The sequence below is a fragment of the Rhopalosiphum maidis genome, chromosome 1 (assembly GCF_003676215.2).
Source record: "Rhopalosiphum maidis isolate BTI-1 chromosome 1, ASM367621v3, whole genome shotgun sequence".
Taxonomy (NCBI): domain Eukaryota; kingdom Metazoa; phylum Arthropoda; class Insecta; order Hemiptera; family Aphididae; genus Rhopalosiphum; species Rhopalosiphum maidis.
The window spans coordinates 14,226,457-14,237,787 of record NC_040877.1 but is presented as its reverse complement, the minus strand read 5'-3'; the positions used below and the strand labels follow the sequence as shown (position 1 = coordinate 14,237,787).

Below are 11,331 nucleotides of genomic sequence, written 5' to 3'. Positions count from 1 at the left end.
AATAAGCTATCGTTATTTAAAATTTTTTTAATTAAAAAAAAAATAATTTTAATTGCAATTACAATAATATTTTTACAATTTAGTTCTTAAAATAATACATATTAAAAATAAGTTCAAATAGTACATATATATTTATTATATATTGGTACACGTTTGCATTAAATATGTTAAAATATCAATTTAAATTAATTTATTTAATTTATAATCAAAGTATATTTTTTTCATATAATTTTTTTTTTAATATTACGTGTTTACGGGTATTTCTTTATTTTTTTTAATGAACTAATTTTTGAATCAGTATTGACTTGAATTTCCATTAATATTTTAATAACTTTGTGAATAAGTGGGTGGGGGGTATACAATTGACTATTGCAGGGGTGGCCAACCAGTTGATCATGACACCTTTTCGCATTTTCTTGAATTTTTGAATTTTTTTCAAAAAACAATTAAAATATTTTTATTTTTTTTTTTGTAAATTTGTATATCTTTGTATATCACACGAATATAAAAATTATATTTAGAAATGGAATTGCTAAATGGAATTTACAACATACTATTTTATACAGCTGAAAACTCTCAAAAACTGCAATATGTGCAGCTTTTTCTAAATCCGCATGTAATATTTTACACAATGTTTTTTCCTATTAACTGTATTGACAAGTTTATTATGTGTAAATAAAGTAACAGAATAATTATCGTCATTTGAAAAAAAAAATTAATTGCTTTTATGCAACAACGTTTGTTTCATTTAACAAAAATAGTGTTAGATTATAAATAAAGCAATACAGATTAAAGCTTGTCCCACATGACTCATGTATACTTGGTAAGCATTATAGTAATCGCGATTATTATTATTACTGAGACTTGAGAGGTGACAATATTCTTAATTTAAGTTTTAAATTTTTTAACAAAACTGTGAAGGATCTGAATAAAATTATTGTTCTTTACATTACTCACTAGTATCGAGTAGTATAGTCAGTGATTACTATATATTATATTATTTTATATTTAAATACAATACTAGAATAATATATAAATGTACTAGTCATATAATATTATAATATATAAAGGGACAACTGTTGTCTGTTAATCAAAGTTCACCACCAGTACACCATTGTCATTATTACCAGTTTATGTTTATTTCAGTATTGTTAATCTTAACATTTTATTTAGGTATCCCAAGTATGAATATTTTTTCTACTATAAAAATGTTATAAGAGAAAAAACATCGTTTTAAAATTAGTACATTAATAGTGGTTAACGCTTCACCCAGAATCTAAAATATTATTCATAGGGACTTTGCACTATTACCATTATCTACATTATTATTATTATTATTTTCAATATAAAATTTAATTTTAAAATATTTATTCCACAAACCTATTCACGCTGTTCTAAAGAACGTTGATAATGTTGATATAAACTTATAAGACTTATATAACAATAATACTATAATTATTAATTACTAATAGTTTTATAATTCAATTATAAAAATCTATATGAATATCATATATACTGGCACAGTGACGTGTGTTACCGCTGAGTATTGTTTACTAATATTTATCATTTTAATTCAAATTTAACGCATCGATTACAGTGACCTATCTAAAATATTCTCCCAATGACCCTACTCCCTAGATATAACACTGCATTTTCAAACGTCAGTATTAATATTGTAGACTGTAGTCTGTAGTATATAAATACTAATTACAAATTACGAATTATATCAACATTTTTGTTTCATCTTATTACCAATTAAACTTTGATCATCAAAATATCTTAATAATATGAATTATCATTTTTATTATATTGTATATAATTCCATGTTTATTACCAAAAATAGCGATATACAGATAAGAAATAATTTACGAAATAATTATAACGTAAACAAACGCTGATATTTCAGACAGCGGCAACCGTTTAACGTCACCTCTAAGTTTGTACTTGTGTACATAAATTACATACCCACGCGAATGTAAGCTATACTGTTAAATAAGCAGAATTTCGCATGCACAATGATCACTGCGAGGCTCGTTTTACATCGCGCCCCTGTGGCTCTGTGTACTAAAAATAAATGTGGTATTATGATCAGCTAGAATCTGAAGCACGTTAAACAACAAAACATATAATATTGTTATTGTTATTTATGTATATTATTTATACATATATATATTATATTTATTTTTGTGTTTTTAAATTCCATTATTGTAAAGTTTAATTTTTGTTATAAAGGTAGAGGGAATGATTCATAAGTCGTTTCACTAAAAAAATACAACCAAAACCACAACTGCAATTTAATATACCTAATTTATTTATTAGTAAACAAGTCAATTGTAATTTCTTATAATGCATAAAACTCAATTAAAATGAAACAAATAAAAATAGGAAATTGTTGTTTATAAATGTATTGTAAAGGTTCATCAGGTACAATACTCTAATGTTCCGTATTATACACTTAAAATTAAAATTACATTGGAATAAAAAAATGTTTATTAGATAATAATTGTATATAATTGCATATTTGTAACGTACATAATATTTGCTATTTATTATATAGAGGTTTTCACAGATAATAATAAATAATATTAAAATAATTCTTTTCCTGTATGAATATATAATATCATCTGGCTATGGCATTTGAATCATACAATCTAAGACAGTTTATATTCCAACTGAAATTGTATTACTTTTACTGATAATCGATAAAACTTATAAGAAGCAAACTAACAAAAAATTATAAATAATACTACGTCGATACATTGCTAAAAATGTGCATGCAGTAAACTCCCCTATGTGTAATAATGCGAGGTTCACATCCATGCGAAGTCACCAAGTGGTAAAAAACGTCAGTGCACATTTGAACTTCTATATACCGTTAAATAGACTACAGATGATTATAAATAATTTTTGAAGTCCCAAAGAACTCGCGATAAAAAATCTCTGAGATAATATTTGTGTGACTTTATATAGAAGTTACATAGTTTAATATTAATCATTATATCTCTCCAAGAAGTCGCATAAGCATCACAAAAATCCGAAAGAAAAATGAATTTTAAATATATAAATAGATAACTAAAGTAAATCAGGTTGTAACTAACGTTTTCGAACAAAATTTAATTATATATTTACCTACCTACCTACCTATTTCTTTTATTTATTATTATCATAAAATGTATGGTTTCAAAAACTTTATAGATAGTCTGTCTAACTTTAAAAAAATATACAAATATAAAAAATACATTAGAAAAAATTATTTGAAAACAGAATATATTTAGAACCTACCTATATACCTACTGTGTCTAAATACTTTTTTCAAATGTATTTAGAATGCGTATTATAGGACCTAGGTATATAATAAGTATTTGAAGATACTTTTCTATACTACAGAGAACAACAAAGTCCACAGATTGATTGAGAATAAAGCTACAGTTGTCAATAAAGATCAATTTAAAAAGTTACCTTTCAACCATTCTACAAAATGTAGTGTGACTTTAAGTGTATAAAATGAGGGCCTTTCAAACTAAAATGCACGGTAGATATTTTTGAGGCAGTCCGATACTGATTACATTATACGAATCTTAACACTCTAAATACTCTACAATGCCATCATGAATGTATCTCAGTAGCATGTCCCAGTAGGTTAGGCGCATTGAACTATATTATGATAACTGGAACGCTCACCATGCAGTGTTTCCCGAGCGTGTTAAAAAGAGATAGCGAATACTTTCGGTGTGTCTATCCTTGTTTAACATACCGCGTAAATGTATAATTTTATTTTATATTACTATGTGCCTATAGTAATAACTAATTGTACTTGTATATTTATGCAGCTTAAAGCTTAAATCATAATTATTGAATTATGAGATAGTTATGTATAATATAAATATTAAATATACATATAATATATTTTGATTAATTAGCAATTAAATCTTGCCTACATTCAGAAATTAAACTGTCAGTTTAATTGACAAAAAACTATAACAGTTAAAAAAAAAAATATGAAATGTAATAATTAATAATACTATAAAAATCTTGAGAAAAGGGAAATATTTTTTTCAATCTAAGTTCAGATTTACTTATGTACAATGTTATGGTTCTCTAAAATCATAATGGAAAAATATTTTTTTATTTATTATATTTTTGTTTTTTAAATATTGACATTCATTTTATATGTTCACTCTATGCGAAGTCAGTGCGATGAAAATGGGTAGTCTCAACCTGACTACATATGAAAGTTACAATGTGATGTAACATAGAACATTGGCATGCGACATCGCATGCAGTAACTTCGCAAAACTGGGCATTAAGCGTGCCAACTACATCTTTGGGTGGTCATTGAGCACAAAAACACAACCTCTCATAACTCATTGGGATCTCTATGTTACATCTCAGAGATTGAATTTTGCACAGAGGATCGTGTATAAAAAAAAGAAAATTACGATAAATTTGACGATTACAAATTGCATAAATTTAAAAATCAATCTATAATTAAGTAATACCTAGTTACACTATTTTAGATAGTGTGAACTCCATATTGTACATTAAACAAGATACGTATCCACTTACATGCAATACAAATTTATTAATAGGTATTTGTAATATTTTAAATGAATATTTCATCCACTATAAATTCTCAGATAAAGTTGTAATTTTTTTTTATATAATAATAATTAATGGCTATTGTACTTTTTATTCCTAGTTATAAATTAACCTATTATTATTAATTAAATTTGAATGTTTTGAAAATGAAATAGACTACCACCTTTTAAACTGATAATGATATATAACTACATCATGATTTTGTTTAAAAATTTGATATCTAGTTATTATATTCATATAACATTTTATGATATTTATTACAAATTATGTAAGTAGGTATTGCAGCAAGTAGCATCAGTCATCATATGGCAGTTAAAGTCTATTGATATTCATTTGACCTTAAAACAGCACAAAACACACCTACTGATAACTTACAAATTATAAATATACGAAAACATACTTAAATAATCAAGTAAAGTAACTTAATAGCATTAAAAAATGTTGTAATACAAAACTCATATCATAGAAAAATATAAATAAAAAAGATATTAATTTGGGCAAATACTGTATAAATTATAATATAATATTCATTCGATTATCATCTCTATAATTTCTATTCATACATCATTAAACAGTCGATAAAGTGCTTCAATTCTCAACTTCGAGAATGGTTTTGGATAGCAAACTGAATATTCTTAAGTAAGTACTTTAAAGAGGTAAAATAATACTTTTTTATAATCGAGAAAAAAATTGTTGATAAAATCGATTTTGTTTTATTTACTCAAAAAGGAATTATAGTAGATATTTGAAATTTTCACTAAATGTTTTTATTGTTGTTTTTTATTTACGATAACACTTTTAAAATAATTCAACTATTTTTGAAGTATTGTCTATTTGTAATATAGATGTTTTTTCATTTATTTAGTTTTTTTTTTTTATATAAATGTCAACTAAAAATTATTTGGTAGGAAAAAATGCTGATTGAAAACTGAATACAAAGCTCCTCGTAAGTTATTAAATTCTCAATTAAAAATATCAAAGACAACATTTTTTATAAGCGTTTAATTAAAATTTTTACAAAATTCATTAAAATCGTGAAAATTTGTAAATTATTCCCTATATTTTATTGCAGCAGTCAAGGGGTTGAACATATTAGACATTAGTATATTACATATATAATGTTTAATTTATTATTTTTTTTACAAATTAATATTTTACACCTTAGTTGTTAAATAATTAGGAATAGAAAATTTTAATTATTACATAATATAATAATAATATTATGTATATATAACTTTACTATTGTTACTGTATTACGGTTAAACGTTTGAAAATATAGCTGTTTAGGAAAAAAATACCTTTTTCAAATTGTGTTTCGTATGATAGTATACGATCATTGTTAATAACAATTTATCGTGAACACCTATGTCATATAATATTAAATCATTATTACTATAAGATTCTCTAAACTTTTTTAATTAGTCTAGGTAGATATATAAAATAAAATATTTATATATCGTCAATTAATTTAATCTACTCAATTATTCATTTTTATATATTTAATTTTTTTTTTTTTTTGTAGACAATATAAAAGTGGCAAATGCAGCAGACTTTTAACACTACAACAGTCCAAAAAAAAATCTATGACGTTAATCATTTATATTTTGTTAAAATAGTATCAATATTTTTAATTTATAAAAAAATAAATTTTGAGTTTCGATTAAAAAGTATAGTAAATTTTCTTATTATTAAATTAAAAAATAAGAACAATATGTGTGTTCTCTCATTATTATTTTACAATATCATAATTTTTAAGTAAGTTATGAGTGAGAAAAATATGAAAATTTTAAAATCCTCACTACTCGCTTAGAAATTAAAATATTAAAAAAACTTACAAGACAATAATAATGTTACAAAAAAACAAAACTGAACGAAATTAAATCAACCGTTCTTCGCTGGCCTAACTCTTTTCCTGATAAGAAAAAGGAAACTATCATCAACAGACTAAGAATAGGCCACACTAGAATAACACATGGTTACCTAATGTCCCGAGATGAGCCTCCCGTGTGTAGGACATGCGGGACCAAATTAACCGTAAGACATATTCTCACGGAATGTCTTGCATACCTCGACGCAAGAAATCGGAACCACCTATCCAGCGACTTATACGACATACTGGGGCCAGTTCTCCAATCACCGGACATATTCGTATTTCTCCAAGAAACAGGATTGGACAAACTTATTTAACTTCCTTTATATATATCATTATAATTTCTCATATAATTTAGACATGTATTATTATTTAAGCTTTTTTATTATGTAACACCTTTTAAAAAAAAAAATGTACATTATCCCAATGGCCATGTTGCCGAGGGTTATTTTTTTTAATAATAAAAAAAAAAAAAATAATAATGTTTATACTTTTAAGTTAAATAAAGGTATTTTGGTACCTATGATGTCTACAAGGCCGTAACTGAAAAAAAATGTCGGATGGGGGCCCAACATTTTTTTTTAAATATAAATACTACAATTTTATAGTCAATAAGCTATATTCACCACTAAAATGTTTCTACTTTTAAAAATGTCGGGGGAGGAGGGTTCGAACCCCTGAACCCTCCCCGCAGTTACGGTCTTGGTTGTCTATGTGTTGATAAATACTACAATGCGGGTCTGATGTTCCCTTAAACTTTAAATGTAAACATGATAATTTCTTTACTTACAGCTTTACGGCTCTATAATATGTGCATCAACTGTAATCATCACCACACTTATTAAATATTGTCATTAAGATAATTAAATAAATTGTATTACAATTATATATTTATAAAAAAAAAATAATAATTGTCCCTTAACTACAGGCTACAGAAGTGGTTCCTTTGCAATCAAAGACTGGTAAATAATTGTTAATTAAAAAATAAATAATTAAGTGGTGATTGTTCTTTAAGAATTAGTTCGAGTTTGCGCTTAAACATAATATAGCATAATATTTATTACCAAATATGCTTGGATTAATTTAAATAATAAATATACCTTACATTTGGATGGCGAACAATATTTATAAAATATAACTAATAATTTGAACTTTGAAGTGAATATGACAAATTTTTTCGAATTAATTTCTTAAATTATCTAATGAGAAAATCAAAAAAAAAATTAATAGGAAACGTTATAGGTACATTTACAGACCTCAACTCTCAAGACAATGAATATTTATTACAACATAAGCTTTTAATGCTATTTTTTGTATTGTATAAACAAACCCTTTTATTTCAAACTCTAAGGTTGCTTTAGTACAAAACTGTTCTCCAGAGCGATAGAGCTGTAATAATATTATATTACCATAGATACACAATTATTAAACTATCTTCCATCATAATATAAAAAAAATGTTCATGGTTTAAATAAGTTATCATCATAGATATTTCAAATTTCTTCCCCAGTTCAATACGAATTTAGGAATTTTCACAAAACAGGATTAAAAAATATGTATGATAGAAAGTAGAAACAAGTACAATTTATTAAAACCTATTTACGAAAATCAAAAAATTTAAAATACAGGATTTCAGATAACTGTATTTGCCGAATCGCCGCTGCATTGATACCAACGTATTCGGTTACTTCACGGCACAAACTTTAAATTATATTAAATCTTTAACAATGGTTATGATTGCGAGGCGTCAACAACTACAGGTCCGCCATCCGGTATTCCGGTCGCCGGTGCCCGGTAGTCGGTACCATTTTATCATTGTTAGCTGTTGTACACTCGTACCATACTACCATAAATACTTCTATAGAAATAAAATAAAAATTGTTTTCATATTGTGTCGTATACAGCCATAAATTATGACTACGAACTACGAATTATATTGTCTAAATACGATTCGCGGACTCGAATCTCAAAGAAGTGTGTTCGCCGATAATATAACAAGTACTATAACAATTATACCTACTAGTTACATAATAAAGTATAATATGAATATTATTGATGTAGTCACAATTAAGGCACTTATGCAAATATTTTTTATTCCAAATTCCACACGAGGCCAAGAGAATAACGAAAATTGCCTAAATAAACATTTGTATAGAAAGCTAATTATTAGTAAAGCGTGGTACCGGTGTAATTATTATATTGGACTGAACGCTAAAGAAAATGCGTCACATATTTTATAAATACAATATAGTATAATAATGTGAGTTAGTGACTCACTGCGTATTTCACGAAAACGCGAGACCAGTTGTGATGTTTGGACTAAGACAGCTGCACTGTAGTCTTAATAATCTTGTTTATATTTTCGTCTGCGTTCCAAAGATGCATTTTGTCTGCCGACAACCACCTTTGACCTGACCATAATCTGAATTTTCGAACTTCCTTAAGGTATATAAAATCAATTGCGGTACTCAACTGATCATTAGTTCAGGTAAATTCACCGCAACCAGTGAGAGGATGAACACTGCCGGAGATATGGTAGCCCCCGCAGACGTGGACTCCGCGGCTAACACGATGATGGAGGTAAATTGCTTAGAAGAAACTTAATATTATATTTTTGAAAATTGCACCTGGGTTGATTTATTCAACGTGTTATAGTTGTTTTTCTGTTCTATGTTGAATAGTTTTATAATACTTGTTTTTTTTTTTAGACCGATCTCAATTCAGTAGACAAAAATAAACAAGACAGGGTGAATGATTTGAGTTCTCTCGAACCAGTAAAAATTAATATTATATGGGGAATTGTATTATTCTTTGTTGCTGGTCATTTGTCAGCTATTTATGGATTATACTTAGCATTTACATCAACATCATTACTCACAACAATATTTGGTATGTTTATATTTTTATAAATACTAATTTTCAAACTTTTTAATTATTAGGTTCTAACTTAATTTTTTTTTGTCCTAATTTTAAAATTTTAAATAATTATTTTATTTAAATTGAAATTTTTTTTTCAATATTTCCATTTAAGTTTTTGTACTATTTAATATAAATGAAGCATTATATTGTTTTTTATACTGTAATTTAAAAACGTATTACACTTAAATTTAACTTAAGATATTACAAATATAATGAATTACTATCTGTAAATATTATTTATATTCAAAATTTTTGGCAATTTAATGATTTAAGTTTATATTATATAAATTACAAGTAGATTGCATAATACTTACAATTTATATTTTTAGTTATTATAATAATATATTTTAATTATATTGTTTAGGATTATTTTCATGGATATTATCAGGATTAGGTGTAACTGCTGGACTTCATCGTTTATGGTCACATAAGTCATACAAAGCAAAATGGCCTTTACGATTTATTTTAATGTTGATGAGTACCATGGCATTTGAGGTTAATATAAATTTAATGGAAAAATAAAAAAAATTACCTATCATAATTATTTGTTTATTTTTAATTTTTAGAATCATATTTACGAGTGGTGTATGGATCACCGAATTCATCACAAATACACAGATACAAATTCAGATCCACATAATGCTAAGAGAGGATTTTTTTTCTCACATGTTGGATGGCTTGTAGTTCGTAGACACCCAGATTATTATGATAAATGTTTAAAAATTGATATGTCAGATTTAAAAAAGGATTCTATTGTTATGTTTCAAAAAACGTAAGATCCAATTCTTAATAGTTGCATTTATGACTAAATAATAATCGTGTAATTTGTAATAATCAAAAATTCAAAACTTATATGTTTCAGATTTTATGTTCCATTACTATTATTGTTTTGCTTTATCCTTCCCACAGTAATTCCTGTTTATTTTTGGAACGAAAGCTATGTTAATGCATTTTTTACTTCAACGATGCTACGTTATATTTTCACTTTAAACATGACATGGTTAGTCAACAGTGCTGCTCATATCTGGGGTAAACGTCCCTATGATGCGTAAGTTATTAATACTTGCTTCTATTTGTATCTATATTTATTATTTTTCTAACTTTTTAGATCCATTAATCCGTCTGAAAATCTATCTGTGTCCCTTGGAGCTTTAGGCGAAGGATGGCACAATTATCATCATGTTTTTCCATGGGATTACAAAGCGGCTGAACTTGGAAATTACAGAGCAAATTTGACTACTGCATTTATAGACTTTTTCTCACTTATTGGTTGGGCATATGATATGAAAACTGTCTCAAATGATATGGTTTTAAAACGAGCCAACAGGACAGGAGATGGTTCACATCCTGATGGAGATGGAATTTGGGGATGGGATGATTCTAACATTTCAATTGAAGATCGAAAATTAACAACTGTCATTAATAAGAAAGATGATTAAAAAAAATAGTCAAGTTATTTTTATACCTTCTGGCGCCTAGCCTTTATTATTATAAAATGTAACTTATAATTTTCAATTTATATTATTGTATTTATATTAATTATATACGTATATTTCAAATCTCTTTTTATATTATAAATGACTTTTTAAGTTACTTTAATCACATTAATATTAAAATTGTATGTGTATAAAATTGTGTTTTTTTTAAGTAAAAATAAACACAAAGTGCGTTTAAATTATATGTATTATTACTAGTGTTTATTTCAATTTATCCTGTTAAGTGTGAACTCAATAATGATTATTATTGCCCATATCTGAGCATCAAGTAACCATCACTACACTTAAATTATCGTGATGGTCTCCAAAAAAATTATAATATAAAATTAAGTATAGTTAAGGTATATGACTTCTAGAAATATTGTTGATTTGTAACAGAAGACTAAAACTAGATGTTTCTATTCAGAAAAGCGGTGATTGTTCTTTAGTGTTTGGGCGTAAATATAA

At 26.1% G+C, this 11,331-nt stretch overlaps 1 protein-coding gene across 1 annotated transcript; it reads left to right on the top strand.

Moving 5' to 3' along the window:
* Window positions 1-8,302: 8,302 nt before the first annotated feature.
* LOC113550148 (acyl-CoA Delta(11) desaturase-like) lies at window positions 8,303-10,918 on the top strand. Its single transcript, XM_026951824.1, has 6 exons — window positions 8,303-9,049; window positions 9,178-9,358; window positions 9,753-9,883; window positions 9,955-10,160; window positions 10,251-10,436; window positions 10,497-10,918. Exons 1-6 carry the CDS (start codon window positions 8,984-8,986, stop codon window positions 10,825-10,827), a joined length of 1,101 nt encoding a protein of 366 aa, XP_026807625.1. The 5' UTR covers window positions 8,303-8,983; the 3' UTR covers window positions 10,828-10,918.
* The last annotated feature ends 413 nt before the right edge of the window (window positions 10,919-11,331 follow it).

Coding starts and splice junctions, on each gene's coding strand:
- LOC113550148 (XM_026951824.1), top strand. CDS start 8,984: ATGAACACTGCCGGAGATATGGTAGCCCCCGCAGACGTGGACTCCGCG. Junction 9,884..9,954: donor TGAGTACCATGGCATTTGAG/GTTAATATAAAT, acceptor TTTAATTTTTAG/AATCATATTTACGAGTGGTG. Junction 10,161..10,250: donor ATTGTTATGTTTCAAAAAAC/GTAAGATCCAAT, acceptor TATATGTTTCAG/ATTTTATGTTCCATTACTAT.